Source organism: Muntiacus reevesi, chromosome 14 (assembly GCF_963930625.1).
Source record: "Muntiacus reevesi chromosome 14, mMunRee1.1, whole genome shotgun sequence".
Classification (NCBI taxonomy): Eukaryota; Metazoa; Chordata; class Mammalia; order Artiodactyla; family Cervidae; genus Muntiacus; species Muntiacus reevesi.
The window spans coordinates 30,309,481-30,325,798 of record NC_089262.1 but is presented as its reverse complement, the minus strand read 5'-3'; the positions used below and the strand labels follow the sequence as shown (position 1 = coordinate 30,325,798).

The 16,318-nt window shown below is 38.2% G+C and overlaps 1 protein-coding gene across 7 annotated transcripts in view; it reads right to left on the bottom strand.

Annotated features, from left to right (window-relative positions):
- Positions 1–16,318, bottom strand: part of RAI14 (retinoic acid induced 14) — a 159,271-nt gene that overhangs the window by 9,241 nt on the left and 133,712 nt on the right. For 4 of the 7 annotated variants that reach the window (XM_065905615.1, XM_065905616.1, XM_065905617.1 and 1 more), the window contains 10 exons: positions 15,249–15,313; positions 11,422–11,479; positions 10,405–10,475; positions 8,970–9,076; positions 8,136–8,314; positions 7,844–7,872; positions 6,555–6,641; positions 5,550–5,636; positions 2,968–3,025; positions 442–560 (listed from right to left, as the gene is read on the bottom strand). In XM_065905615.1, coding sequence (XP_065761687.1) covers positions 442–560; positions 2,968–3,025; positions 5,550–5,636; positions 6,555–6,641; positions 7,844–7,872; positions 8,136–8,314; positions 8,970–9,076; positions 10,405–10,475; positions 11,422–11,479; positions 15,249–15,313 — 860 coding nt within the window. The remainder of the gene's footprint in view (positions 1–441; positions 561–2,967; positions 3,026–5,549; positions 5,637–6,554; positions 6,642–7,843; positions 7,873–8,135; positions 8,315–8,969; positions 9,077–10,404; positions 10,476–11,421; positions 11,480–15,248; positions 15,314–16,318) is intronic. The other 3 variants (XM_065905618.1, XM_065905619.1, XM_065905620.1) reach the window with 3 other exon arrangements.

The following is a 16,318-nucleotide window of genomic DNA, read 5'->3' as shown; positions in this document are numbered from 1 at the left end:
TTCTGTGCTCTTGAAGGACAGATTATGTTTGCCACTTTAAAAAGGCAAGACCTGTTTTGGCTGCAGAACTTCTGACTCAAATTTTTCTCTGTTTCTCATATTATTGTAGTTGCCCTACTTCTTACCACATTCTTAAATCTGCAAAATGATCAACTTTACTAAGTGAATGACTAGTCATATATATGGTGTGCATATAGCTATCTATTGTCATATATATCATACTAAGTATATAATTATATAATTTACCAGTTTATAAAAATAATAAATTAGTGAATAAGTCTCAAGAAACAAATAATTTGAAAGCATAAGATGCTAAAGGGTAATTATATTTTAAAAAGCAGAAACCAATGTTGGTGTCTAAAACAAAATACCCAACTAACCCTGAGAAATCCAATAGCTTGACCCGACTGAACAGACCGTGGTAGTGATCTATTTACCTACCTGTAATTTATCTTGTAATTCCTTATTGTGTAAGGTAAGAGAAGCAACTTTTGCTTGCAACAGGACAAGAAGATCTTGCTGGTCAGCCTCAGAACTTACATCCAATAAGCTATCAGCACCTTAGGAAAGAGAAAGGCAATTTAAAATAATATTTTAAAAATTTAACTATTACTTCTCTGACCTCTAACAAACTCACTTTCTACCCAATCCAGTTCTTCCTTCTCATCCAGACTACAGATGAGAGCCCCATTCAGCTGGATAGGGGTCTCCTCACTCCCTAGCATAATACTAGATGCCTAGATACAAATAAACTCATCTGAAAACTGATGGATTTGGTCATACAGTTTCTGTTCACTTGATTAAGTGCCACACCTTAGTTGTTTTTTATTCCTCCCATGCCCTATATATCCCACTCTATGAATCCTTTTAGAAAGATCTCTGGAATCTGGTTTACTTCTTATCCCCATCCCCATTACCCTAGTTTAGACTTCATCACCATACCTGGTAACTGTACAAATGGCTTCCTAACAAATCTTTCTCTCTCTCCTCTACTGAAAATGTAGCCTGTACCAACAACACTGTCAGACTAATCTTCCTAAAACATACTTTGATGGGGTCATGCCTTTGGTTCAAGTGTTTTAATGGCTCTCCCTCCAAAAATAATCTCCAACTTCCTTTATCTGGATTAAGGCCTCTTGGATCTGGCTCCAATCTACTTTTTTTTTCAGGTTTATGACTCATCACGTCTTTCCCCAGGATCCCATTTTCATCAGATTTACACCCTCTCTATTCTCAACATAAGGTTGCTTCTTTAATTTTTCATCCATATGATTGCCCTTGTAGCATCTCTTTGGCTGGATAACTCTTAGGCATCCTTCAAGACCCACATCAGACTCTGCCTCTTCCTTAAGGCATTTGCTGACCACCCCTGCATGAAACATGAGTTTCCGAATCCCACAATAAACACTGCTGGTAAACCACAACTATTTGACATTCTACTGATAATCATGCTGAAATAACATCTAAAGCTATGCTACTCAAAGTTCTCATTGAAATAAGACAAGAAATGTGCTCCAGAATGTCATTCAATATACTGCTTCCTTCACCCAGAAAGCCTTCCTATGGATAAAAATTGTCAGGTGGATGAAACAGTGTGCTTGGCTGGATGACTTTTTGGAGCAATCCTTTTTTTAAATTTTAGACTGGCAACAGTTTAGAGACCACACTCTGAACAGCACTGATCCAAATTTTCACCTGTATTTAAAAAATTTCTCACAACCATTTAATGCAAAGATGAAAACTTGAATCTTAATTTAGAAGGATGGGAAATGACATCTCTTCACAGAAATGCTTACTAATGATATCTGGGGCCTAAACCACAGCTTTATGAGTGTTCTTGACATAGAATCTGGTCAGCTTGGAATGAATCAGGGGATTTGGGAGCAGGAGGGTAATTCTAAGCAACAAAAATTACTTCTAAGATAGGATGGATGGCTTTTAAAGTATCCAATGTAACAGTTGTGCAGTTATATTAACATTGTTCTCTACCAGGAATATTTCTTAACACATTATTAACTGGAGCTGTATTAATGTCTCAAGCATTAGTTTCTGCAAAAATTCCCCAGCCAATAATATGCTTATATGTCTAAAATTTGCAAGTTAAGTGCTCCAAACACATATGATGTGCATAAGAGATTGAGAAACTGGATGCTGGAACAAAAAAGTGGCCTTTGAAATAATCTACTCCACACTTCAAATTGATTCTGAAGGTACTGTACTACATTCTTAAAGGGTAAAGCAACAGGATGAACTCAATACAATGAATCAAACCTCCTTGAAGACAATATGATTGCATGTGATTTGACACTCTTTTCACGTCTGTTTAAAATCCAAAGTAGAAAAGTTCAATTATGGCAGCCGTGGAGGTGCTCAGTTGGCTCTCTCTTCAAGAAATAACCTGCTGCTCAGTCGCAAGAAGGGTCACTAGCTGGCAGCTCACAGCCCGTGGACCTCATCGCAAAACAGTGTCTTAAAATGCATAAAATAGAATGTACAAGCTACAGCAATCAGCAAGCTTCTTTTGTAACCCACCAAACAACAAGATCTGGAAGCAGGTCTACTAACTGCCATAGTTTCTAGTAGAGATACTATAAATGATCTTTCAAGATATTTGTAATAACAGTAAGGAGATATGATACCATCTGTGAGTTATCTTGGTGTCAAAATCACTGATCTGCTAACACTACTGGGGCTTTCTGTCTATATTCATCACTGAAGGAAGTGCCAATGTTGAATTAGGAACAGATGAAAACAGGGATTTCTTTTTTCATACCCAAGCTCAGGGACTCCCTAAAATCTAGGTGAAAGCCTGCTGAAGTAGACAGCATCAGACTGGAAGACTGGCAGTGTTTGGGTGGAATCCGAGGTTCTCTGACTTCCCCAGACAGGGTATCTCTCCTTGGCCTTTGCTCTCTTAAAGGGACGTGAAATAGAGACCAGTCATGGGGACAGGCCCCTTCGTCTTACCTGTGGTACTGGCACTTTGTCTGTCTCTGGTGTCTTGTATAGAACTAATCTCAGCCTGCTGGAACACAAAAATGACTTAAAATGTATTCCTGAATGTCACACTCTGCAAAAGAGTCCAGCGAATTTTTCTCCTTGAGTTTACACAGGTTGGTATGATCCTACTATGAAAATAGACCATCTCCAGGAAAGAAGATATTTTAAAATATAGGTACATAAAAGCAACAATTAACCCCTGAGATAAAATTTTTATTTAGAGGTTCCTAAGGATATATTCTCAAAATATTACAAAATGAAACATCATGAATATTACAAAAATCTTTGAAGATTATAATAAACTTACATAATAGCTAATTCAGTGGGCTGTGTGCTAAAACTTGAGATTGTGAATACTACTTTCATAGTAAAGACAAATAGAAGTTTTACTTATCTGGGTAATATATTAAAATACATTAGAAGTATTTTTAGCTTTATCACTTTATCAATAAACCACTAATATATTAATTGCTTTTAAGAGAAATGGTAATCAATGAGACCTGTCAGGGAAAATACAGGTAATTTTATAAGGGAATAAGAATTCTTATGGCTGTGGACTGACAATCTCCTAAAGATTTCTTCTAAACCTGTATCCCCGAATATCTGTCTTTTAGTATATTGGAAAAATTCTTGTAATTTCAAAGCCAAACTCTCATTCCAAAACAAAATACAGTTTCTTGCCAGAAATTACTAAGTTTTATCTAGATATGCCATAGACCATGATGAGAGAGATAATTTTTCAGCAAAAGAACTTTTGTAAACGCTCAAATGCTAAAAATAGAGTGGCTCATTTTTGGCAAGTGCTTATCGTAACAAAAGCTTTATTTTCACTTAAAAAATAAGCGCTTATTTTTATTTTTCAACGCTATTACAGTACAATAAAGTATATACATTGAAAGCTTTTAATTTGAGGAGTTTTAACAGATACACACCCAAGATACCACTATAATCAAGATTCAGAATATCCCCATTACCTCTTCAGTTTCCTCATGCCTCATTAGCCAATCCCTGCTATTCCCAGGCAATCACACTACTCTCCTTTTTTCATTTTCTAGAATTCCTATAAATGGAATATTACAAGGGATGAACTTCTTTGAGCCTAGCTTCTTTCATTCAGCATGATGGTTTCCAGATTCATCTATGATACCGCTTGGCCAGCACGTCATTCTCTTTTTATGGCTGATTAATGCTCTTATATATGGATATATCTCATTATCTTTATCCATTCACTTGTTGTAAGACATTTGGACTGTTTCTAGTTGGGGATATTTGAAAAAAGATGCTATAAACATTTGTGTACTTTTTGAGACATATTTTAATTTCTCTTGGGTAAACATCTATGAGTGAATGGCTAGATGATATGTTAGGTGTATGTTGAACTTTTACAGAAACTGTCAGATGGTTTTCCAAAGTAGCTATGGGCTTCCCTGGTGGCTCAGATGGTAAAGAATTGCCTGCAATGTGGGAGACCTGGGTTCAATCTGTGGGTTGGGAAGATCCCCTGGCGGAGGACATGGCAACCCACTCCAGTACTCTTGCCTGGACAATCCTTATGGACAGAGGAGCCTGGAGGGCTGCAGTAGCTGTACCATTATACATCCAACAAACAGAGTATGAGAGTTCTAGTTCTTCCACATCATCACCACCCATTGGCATCTTTTTATCTTTTAAAACTTTAGCTATTGCAGATGGTGTCCCTTTTATCTTTCTGTGATTGTTTTAAAGAAATAAGTCTTTTTACACTCTATTTCTGAAAAACGTAATTTGTCATATTGTTCTTTGGAATGCATTTGCTACCTTTGAGCCATGATCATATTAGAAGATATTAGGATGGTAATTATAAAGGCATAACTTCCTTTCCTTGCCTTATATTTTAATAAAATCTATTTAATACAAGCGAGATGATAGGTTGATGGAATCTTTTTCAGATCAATGTTCATCTAAGTTAAACACAAATTTATTTTTAGTAATTCTTAGATGGGGGAAATAAATACACAATTATGCCATTGAAATTTCACTGTAACAAATATAAATTTTACTTTTTTTCCAAGTACAATTTCCTAGTGATATTTAAACAAATATTAAATTGAAATACCCTCTCATTCCTTAAAATACATTCCAACCACAAATCTAGAGAATCAGGTAGAATGTATTTACTAAAATTTTAAAAATAAATACATACTACTTTTATAATTATATAAAAATATATAATTACTTCTTAGTAAGACATCAGCGACTATCCATTTTCTTTCTTTTTGATTGATATTATGTCAACTCAATTTGGAAAGATGACTGGCTATGAGGTAAGTTCTTATCTTTGTCCTTTTTTTAAATGAAGAAAATTAAATATTAGTTAATAAATATATTCAGTCTACTCTTTTTTTATGGAGGCCTCATCAGAAAAAATAATCAGAGGACGACTTCTGATGAAAAGGTTGTAAACCAATGACTCGGAAGTATATTCTGTTTTACCCAGTGCTATATAACTTAAGTCAAATCTGTTGTATATTTTAAAATTAAGTAATAAGTTGGACACAGAAATGAAATACCTTGAAGGGTGGTTCAGCAAAAAATACTGGTTCCTTTCCTGAAAGTGGTGTTGAAGTTATTGATCTTGGGGAAGACACATCACTCAACTAAAAAACCAAAATGAAAACCATCAATAAGGAATCCTTCTTCAAAAGTTTTTCTTCTCCAGTGTCAAAGAATTAGCCTATTTAACCAATGCAAATAAATCTAACAGTAATTACGCTTAGTTTCAATTAATTCAACAGTAACGTATTTTCAGTACAATTCACCTATCTCAAATACTTTCTGAAAGTTTACAGAGTAGAATTAACTAAGGAATTTTGCTCCTATATTCACTAGAATTAACTTTACAAGTTTATAAAACTTCTATTGCAGATTGAGAATATTATTAATGAATATGCTAACATATTTAATATTACTTATTGAAGGAGATATTCCTCTTAAATACTTGATAAGGATTATTCTTTTTATGGCCTATGATTCTTTTAATAATAAACCCTGGCTTGTTTTTATTTATCATTTCATAGTTACTCAAGCTTCCTCTTCTACTCAGTAATCACTATAAGCTCAAAAATGAAAGCTCCTTTAATGTTAGTCAACCTTAAATGTAATATGAAAGGCAAATATATTTCAATAATGTTTGATAGACCAACTAAAATTCATTTTCAACTAATGCTTCACCAGTCACACATTCTCCCCACTTTACTAGAGCTGTTAATATGAGCTCTGTCTGAGCTTATTATCTTAAGGAAAAAGGTCCTGTTCTAGATTTTCAGAATTTTGAAACTTCTAAAAAAAGATACAGTCTAATTCTTCAGTTTTGAAATAAGTAAGAATCAACATTATTTCCCTACTATAATCAAAATTCTTCATATCACTATTTGTAGTTTAAAACTGCTAAAGAAAATTTTAAATGTTCATTTACGGGTCAATTTTAAAACAGTTCTTTTTGACCTAAACACAAAATAACAAAATTATGGCTTTGTTGTTATGTTTTTTCATTGTTGGTTTTCTTTCATTTTTACCTGAGTAGGACTGATAGGAGGTGGTGGAGCTTTGCGTTTTTTTGGAGTTCCACTTCTCTCTGAGCTTATTTTAGAGACTTGATCATGCTGAAAGTTATCACAGTCCAAAGAATGGAGGTGGGTTAGTTAGGTTAGTAAAGTCTGAGTAAATAGCTTCATCAAACAAATGAGAAAAACCTCAACAGTTCATGCACTTTTTTTACTTTATCAAGTTCTGAAATCTGCTACCAACATAAAAATAAGTAATATGCATGCTCCAAGTGTTCTTCTAGCAGCTCATGCTTTAAAGTAAGAAAATAAAAAACACAAGACAAAACCAGATTAAGTTGGTGTGCAGAACTTGGAAAGGAGAGGATAAGGAATTGTTTACCACAATTTAGAACCCAGAGTATGTTCATAGTCTAGCTCCCATCTTAATGCAAAGCAGTGGTATTTCCCCTACCTTTTCACTACTTCCATTCCTTTTCTTAAAAATGTACAGTTGACCCTCCATATCCACAAGTTCCACACCCACAGATTCAACCGTCTGCATATCCCAGAATCACAGATACAGACAGCCAACTGTACCACACTATTTTATATAAGAGACTTGAGTGTCTGCAGATTTTGCTATTCCCTGCGATACCAAGGAATGACTATGAATATGGGGAAAAGGGAGAACTTCCTCTCTGAAGGTTATGAAGGTTATGAATAAATAACACAATTGGTACAAAATAAATTCAGTATCAAGTATTTGCTCAGTATGATAATTTTTCCAAGAACCTTGACTTATAAATAATCAAATATATAGCTCATTAATAAACAATAGTGACTATGTTTTTAAGAAAAACTCCAAAGTAACAGCGTAAACTTCTCAATTTCTATTTGTGTAAAATGAATGACATTTTAGAAAAGATCTAATTAAAATCAAAGTGGCAAATCTCATATTTTCATTAAATATTTAACACAGAGTGCTGTAATTCATGTGATATTACAAGTAGTTAAAATACTGTTGTTCTCAGAGTTAAAAATCACATCAAACCTTTTCACACCAGCAGGAAATATTAGTACATTTCAGAAAAAAGATGAATATATGAGTAGCAAGTTTAAAGTTACATGCTTTGGTAACAGGTTAAATCATTAAGAAAATATTTACCACCTTACAATGAATCATTTATTCCAAAGATATTTTACTTCTTAAGTAGTTTCAGCCTAGTCTTAATCACTTTCCTAATGGCCCACAGAGTGGTTTAATCAAAAATTCCCACAAGCAATGATAAAAAACAATCTCCTCTTCCAAAGATAAATACCTGCTTTGGTTTTGTTGGTGTCTTTAAATCTATAGAAGAAAAATGAGAAAAAAAACACTATAACAACCATAATGACTCATATCTACTTTGGGTGGGGGGGTATATAAACACACACTTGCACACAAACACAAACACAACATACACAATATACACAACATACACAATATTCAACACTTCATTTTTCCCCAGGAATATATTTAAAAGAATAATATATTGTACAAATTCCTTTATTCTTTGGGGAAAATGGAGTGGGATAAATTTGAAACAACATTGGCTATTTTCTTTCACATACCAGCATCCTGAGAGATTTTTGATAATAGAAGGCTTTGAATTCCTGCATTTTCCGAGAGTTTGGAATAATGTAAGGCATTGTGTCCAAGAGAATCTACAAGGTTTAGGTCTGCACCCTTTTTAATTAAGGCTTCTACAATGTTTGAGCTGCCAATCTCACAAGCCAGCATGAGAGCAGTTCTAAAGAATGAGGAGACAAAAAAATCAGTACTGGAAAACAAAATCTGGAAACTTCTGCTAGGAAATCATTTCATTTGTCTTAAAAACAGAGAAAAGGAGATTAAGTGCATTTAAACCTGTACTACTCTTTTTTTTTTTTTAAACCTGTACTACTCTTAATACTCCAGGAAATTCAAAGTGGAATGCTACCAAAATCGGGTAACCGTTTTATAAAACCTCAGATTAAATCATAAAAAATATTAGGTCAAATAACATAGACATAACTATGATGGAATTTAAATATGATTGGCACAAATCTTGTCTTTTTCTCAAATCAAGTTTTATAAAGAACCTATAACATTATTAAGCCTGTTTCTTTTTTTTTTTTTAAAAAACAACCAATATGTTTACTTTTATTTTGCCTGAAAAGTCAAAGGAAATGGCCTATTCATTTTAACATTTAATAATGTCATCATAGACACAGTCAGTTATGATGCTCCCAGAGGTCTGGAGAAAATATTTTTTTAAGTCAAAACAGATTCTTAATTATCCAAAAAAGGCGGAACACAGTAAAGAAGTTAAAACTGCTTTAAAACAAACGATCCAAAGTACAGCTGTGAAAACTTCTCAGAACGTGGATATCAGTGAAATCACATGCTTTCTAATTCTGTGGTACCTTCCATTTTTGTCTCTGGAATTTACATCTGCTCCATGATCCAGAAGAAAGCGACAGACCTCACTGTGGCCATTTTGTACTGCAAGAAGCAGTGGTATATTCCCATCCTAGGAGACAAATTCAGATTAAGATTTTAATTTAGAAGCCAAATACCAGATTTACAAAGGTCCTGATTCCTTCTGTACTTATGTCAAGGCTTGAGGCAAGTAAGCCATGTTCATTGAGAAATGGCTCTCCGTGTTCTGGAGAAATGAAGGGGTGTTTCCTTATGGCATTACTAGGTCTCATGCTCTCTAAGCACTTTCTTCTAAGTATCCTGGCATCCTGCCATGCCATCAACTGTCTTCTTGGAAAGCATAAGCTTTCATAATTTTACTAGGTATAAAAACATAGCTTAAGAGTTTATTTGTCCATTACTGACACATGACAAGATAAAGAGATTGATGGAAAGAAAGGTTTGTTTAATATAACAATTGACATTTTCTTTAGAAAAAATTAGATTACCAGCTCATACAAATTGCAAAATGAATTAAGAACCTCAACATCACAGTATAAAACAAATGAAAAAATATCAGGAGAATTTATAGGTGACAATTTCCACAATCTTAGGGTGAATAGGGGACCTGACTCAAATTATGCAAGCCATAAAGAGAAGCTATTATTCTGTTCTTACATTGAACATACCCCACATATGTGGTTGACAACAATTTTAAGGCAGATGTATTCAAATAGGCAAAGGAAAAAAAGAGTTACAATATATTCAATTATTATAATGTGGGGATATTTAAAAATACAATTGCTACTTAAAGATTAAGTATTCACTCAGAGTAGAACTTCAGAATTCCTAGAAAATTATCTCTGTGAAGTTATAATACTTTCTGGTTATAAAGTATTGAGATTCAGCAAGTGTGAATTTATTTACAGATTCTAAATGCTCACTTCACAATGTCCCCATCAAGTGTAACTTACACATGCCAAGTCCCATGCTATAGCAGGAAATTCAACGCCGTAAACAGGAGCAAGAGGCATGTCAATTTATTCTCGAAATAGTTCAGCAAGGTTAAAATAGGCTATAAGTGGTCTTTATAGTTGGAAAACACTATCCAGGAGCACCAAAGATGATATATGGGGTGCAGAAAGAAAATAATAGAACTATTTAGACTTATTTTTTACTACAAGTCAATAAAATAAGTCATATTAATATTTAAGTTGATAGTAAACCATGTGTCCATCCTTAGAAATAAATTCTGAAAGTGCATGCTGCAAAATGTGTTATTAATGGTTTAAGGACCAATGGGGCTAACACCGAAATCTGTTTTGCACAAGAGAATCTAGGTCAGAAAGCAGCAGACTTTTGCCAAATGCTCCAGAAGGAGCCCATGGTGCTCTGGAAACCAGGGTCCATCTCCACTTCTAATGGTCATCTGGTACTTACCAAATCCTTGAGGTTTATGGGGCTTTTGTGCTCGCAAAGGACTTGCACAGCTTGAAGGCAGCCCTGTGCGGCTGAGGGAAGGAAGACACAGAAACCACAGCAAGTCACAAGGCTAGTCTCACAACCCGGGGCATCAAACACTTCTAGGAAAGAAAAGTTCACGTCCACCCAGTATGCAGGTGATACTTGGCTGCACAGAAGAGAAATGATGTCAGGATGGATAAGCAAGCGGTGTCTTAAATTACCGTTTAATTTCAGTGTCGTCAGACCTACGGTCAGCGTTTGCCAGTTGTTGGTTGCCTTTAGGCAAACATTTGGCTTAGCTCTTCGTGTATGCTAAGGCACTTCAGTCGTCTCTGACTCTTTGCAACTCCATGGACTGTAGCCCACCAGACTCCTCTGTCCATGGGATTCTCCAGGCAAGAATACTTGAGTGGGTTGCCATGCCCTCCTCCAGGGGATCTTCCCGACCCAGGGATTGAACCCGCATCTCTTAAGTCTCCACTGGCAGGCAGGTTTCTTACCACTAGCGCCACCTGGGAAGCCCCAAGGTTTTCTACAACTAGCACTAAAAGAAATGTGTAAATCTAATCATCCCAGAGTTCTGTATCAACGTTTTGTCACTTGAAACTGTGTGACCGATAGCAAAACCAAACCTTGATATATAAAATTGATTGAAGATCCTTTTGATCCCCAAGCAAAAACAAATCTGTATCACACATTACCTGAAATCTACAAATGCTTATAAATCTCTCTTAAATGAGAATCTCACAATTAAAATATAACCATCATGACAATGTTTACTAGCTGTTTGGCAGGCGATTGATGAATTCTGGCTGTATTCCTCAGTAAAACCCTACACAATCTGCAAACTGAGGAAAAGGGGAATAATGTCTAGGAAGGATGACAGAAAATGGCATCAGGAATAACAATGGTAAAGTTAATGGCTTAAATAAGGAAAATAAAAATGTACTGTTTCTCATGGTAGAAGACAACAAATAAGAGAAGGAAAATTACCTGCATAATGTAAAGCTGTTTTCCCAGAGCTGTCGATACTTTCAGCTGGGCATTTAGACTATAAGACAAAAGTCAATAAATATGTATAGTAAATTTCAGTTCTATTTAGTTTATCCTTTTCCTGCAAGGTATGATGCAACTTACTAAGCAAAGTATAAACCTGAATAAGCCCCAGCTGCTGTGCTCCACGAGCATATGGTTTCATGGGGAGAGGCTCACCTCAAAGCAGTCAAGACAGAAGTGAACTGTCACCTCTCCCTTCCATCAGCTCTGTCACAACAGATCGTCCCCACCAGCTAAACAACATGCTCTAGGAAGTCTCATCATGATCCCACCTGCCCCTCCATTTCCTGCCCTAATTCTCTATCCCCCTTCACAAGACCAACCTTCTGTTAAGAACGGCCTGCACACACACCATCTCCCTGACTCTTGTTCATTCCTGGACCTACTGCAGTTGGGCGTCTGCCCTCAATATTCCTTGAGGAATATTCCTGGGATCAGGGAATCCAAGTCACCAACCACCTTCGTGGTTTTAATGACGACAAACATTTCTGTCCTCTCATCGACCTCTCACCTGTGATCCATGCCCTCTTCTTCAAACACTCTCCTCTCGGCTCCTGGAGCCCTGTCTGGCCCATCCAATTGTGATTTCCCTCCCGCTGCTCTGGCCACCCTTCACCAGAGGGGAACACAGGGCCCTCCGGTGTTTCTTCTCTATGCTATCACCCTGGGTCATCACACCCACAGCTTGAAACCCCGTCTAGAAGCTAATGCCTCCCAAATGTCTATCTTAACAATGACAACAGAACTACTTCACAAGTATTGGTTATTATGTGCCAGGCACTGTTCCAGGAGTGGTTTTAAGGCTGCTGACAACCCTGATTAGTTACCATTAACCCCATTTACAGATGAGGAAACTGAGGTACAAAGAAGTTAGTAACTTGCTCGGGTCACAGTAAGTGGCAGAGCTAGAATTCAGATTCAGGCAGGCTTTGTGGAGCCTGTGTTCATGTCAGCCCTGGTTTTCAAAACCTACTGCCTATTTCTCATGGGCACCTCAAAGGCAGCACAAGCAAAACTTCTGGGGTCTCCTCCTGGTGCAGCTTGATCCTCCCAAGCCACCCTGTCATTCTGAACAGCACATTCATCTCTCTAGTCCCTGAGCAACCACCGAGTCATCCTTGATCTCTGCTTCCTCCTCCTCCCTCACTTCTAGTCTACCACCATGTCTGTCAACTCCGTACCGCAAACACACCCTAATCGACTCTCCTCTTTTCCTCCATCATCACCACCTGGTCTGAGCCAATACCCGCTCACCTTGACAGCCTTGGCGGCCACCTGGCTGTCTTCACGGTTTGCTTTTTCCTTCTTTAGTCAATTCTCTATACAAATAGAGAGACCTTCTAAACTGTGAGTGTAGCTCTTTACTTCCAAGTCCTCCGCAGTTCCATCATGTCACACAAGGCTGCATCCTGGGCCCTTCTTTTTTGGTGGCCTTACTGGTGTAGCATGAGGGATCCCTCATCAGGGATCAAACCCACCATAGTGGACGCCCAGAGTCTTAACCACTGGACCGTCAGGAAAGTCCCGTGGGTCCTTCTTTTTCTTTCTCTCTCACTTCCCCCAGGTCCCCTCACTGGCTTTCTTTCCTCCCTGACTACTTAAGCGCCCTTCCAACCTTTTGCAAAAGGTCCGACCACAGGTCTTTTGCACTTGCTTTTCTGTCAGCTTGGAATGCTCTCCCACGGCTCTCTGCACCACTTCATTTTCAGCTTGAATCTCAGTTCCTCTACAGGGACCCTCCTGAACACCTCTCACAATACTCTTGCCAGTTTGCTTCTTAGTGATGTGTGATTTGCCGTGGGCATTTGTGTCTTTGTTCACCAAGTGGCAAGCTCCAGCAGGATGGGGGCTGCTCTGCTCGTGAGTAAACACTCGCCATTTGACACAGCACACAGGGCCCAGGGACCACTTGCTAGAAGACAAAGCAGGGGAATGGGGGGCGGGGGGTAGGAGAAGGAGAGGTCATCTGAATTTGAAGACTCTCACAAGGCTCTCTTTGTGCTCACTGCCTTGAGGAGGCAGAACCCTTAAATGGTAGCCCCTGGAGAAGGGAAGTCTCTCCAGGAGACAGATAGTAAGAGCAAAAGGCCAGAGAGAAAGGAGTAGCTGCAGAAGGCGCAGGGTGAGGGGCTGGCAGGAGATGGCAGTGGCCCCACTGCAGAGGGTGTGGGCTGCCCAGACAAGAAGTGAAGCAGAGATCAGAGGAGTGCAGGACTCAAGGTAAACAACCCACTAGGAGGCCATCAAAGCCTCTGGTTTTCATAACTATCCAGAAAGAAGAACACCATTCAGATGATCTGCAGAGAGCAGGCAATGTTGGAAATGTTTGTCTGCCCTTCAGTGGTAAGAAGAATAGAGATCATGTTACAACTTACCATGCTTTGGCCTAATTTTAGAACAGCACAAGGAACTGTTTAAAGGCTTCAAAGATTCCAGAGAAAAACCAATCCATTTGCATAACCAGATATAAAATTACATTAGAGGCTAGAATATCTGGTCGTTGCCCATGAGGATTTCCAGCTTGTCAAGTTCATTCTTCCCTCAAATCAGAGCCAGATGCAAAGTCTGGATAGCCAAGCCAGGATGGGAATAGAGACTTAAAATACAAATAAGATTTCAAAAAAAAAAAAAAAATTGAAGGTAAGACCATGGGTGTGGAGGCAGGGCACTTGGGCAACTCAATGATTTTCACTTATCCAGGGTATCCAGCCCCAGAGCAGGCAGAGAAGAAAAGTTCTATGGTAACTTTCTTTAGAGAGAATCCTCATAATAAAAATCATCTTCATCATCACAGATGTTGATCTATCTTTCTTGAATTTCACTTCAAAGACCTGTTAAGGTTAAGCATTCCTGGCACTGGAGGTAGCTTGCATCATGTAACGCAAGACAAGAAGCTGTGTGGTCAACAGAGGAGGACAATTTGAAGAATGTGCCCACATTTCTGCATCACAATTGCGAAGCCAAATTAAAGCAAGATGCTGGGTCCCAAACAGGGCTCAGGAAGGCCGAGACGACAGCTCAACAGAACAGACAGTACTCCAAACACGTAGTTTATTGCTCTGTGCTGTTCCTGAAAACAGCCAAGACTGCATTTTGACTGGCAACAGATGGAAGTAACTGTATGAACTATTGGGATTTCATTAAATATTCATCTTCAAAGATAGACAGAAGCTGTCACCCTAAGTGATTGTTATAAAAACTTCCTGGCACGGAAGTTTTCAACCAGGGAGTTGACCTAAAATTACAAAGAAGAATAAAACCAAGAATTTGAACAAAAACTAAGAACTAAAAGCTCATCAAGTTACATTCAAGGAAATAGTGGTTGAAGTTTTGCTTCTCAAGAAAAGCTGCATTCTACTAATGATTGAGCGAGAATAAATACTAGGATATTAGAGATCCTGTATTGTAAGTATCCCCAACAGCACAGGAAGTTTATTTTTTTTAAGGGGACTGTTTGAAGGGTACATGTCCTTCCAAAAAGAAAAAAAAAAAAAAAATACAGCTGAATAAAGGGGACAAAAGAGCTGGATCCCAGGAAAGCACTCCAAATTTCTTAGGATCCCCTTCTCCACCAGTGGAACTGCTATGGAAATAATCTTCTCCTTAGCTATCTGAAATTTTAACAATGAAGCTTCTTAGGGAACCCAGATTCTGGGGTAATATTTAAAGGAGTATGCGTGTATTTATTTGCTCTTTCACACACACAAGTTTACTTTCAAGTTTTTAAAATGACACATTTATAATTTTAGGTTGTTTCACTTTACCTGAAGGAGCTTCTTGATGCATTCATGGTGGCTGTTCTTGGCTGCGAGGTGCAAAGCACTGTGTCCTAAATGGATTAAAAAAAAATTGGAAGAAAAAGACCACACATTTTAAATCTCTTATCTCTGTGATGAAGACAACTATGAGGAAATAAACTATTCTCCAACAAAGACGGAATTGTTATTCTTGAGAGTAACGCCTCCACCTCTTATCTGCAAAGTTCACTGTGACAAAAGTGGGGAGAACACAGCATCCTGCCCCCTGGATAACATTCAGGGCCCATGCCAGCTGCCATTCTCCTGGGGTACAATTAAGCTCTGGGCTAGAAGCCTGCGGTAGACTCTAGGTATGCAGCTTGGAAATTCTGCTTTCAGCTGTCAGCATGGGTGCCAGACGCCCTGCGTCCACAACACTGACACCAGACCACGACTGTTATGGGCCCCGGAACCCAGCACAGGCAGCCATATGAGAACACACCCAACACCCACATGAAACCCCACTTCCACCTGTCCTTTCGCTTTCCTCCAAATGTGCTCCAGCTCTGCACGGGAATTACCTGTAGTTCAAATGTTCAAACTTGGAACCGGTGGAAGAAGGAAGAATTATAAAAACACTATCAAAGGAGCATCCCTTTACGTTCCCTTCAAAGAATGTGACGCCAACGTGAGGCTCTCTGACATTTCTGTGGTCAGATAACTTTAGGAAATTCTACCCCACGGTCAGAGGAGCCTGGCAGGCTACAGACCATGAGGTTGCAAGAGAGTTGGACACGACTTAGTGACTAAACAACATTACACCCGGTGCCCTCCCCTGCACCATCTGTGGGCCTATAGAACATCTGTGGGAGAGGGGCTGAGGGATAGCCTTGGTGTGGCTAGCAGGCTTCCATCCTTGGGCCCTAGAGAATGCTCTTTGCTTAGCCTGGATCCTCTTCTAGGATAACCATGCAGTTTGCCCGCTTACCTGCCTGATGCCACTGAAAGCTGCTTCTTGATGAGACCTTTCCTGATCTCACCACTTAAAACTCCTCCCCCACTCCTCTCATCTCTTTGCTTCATTTCTTTGTCCTTCA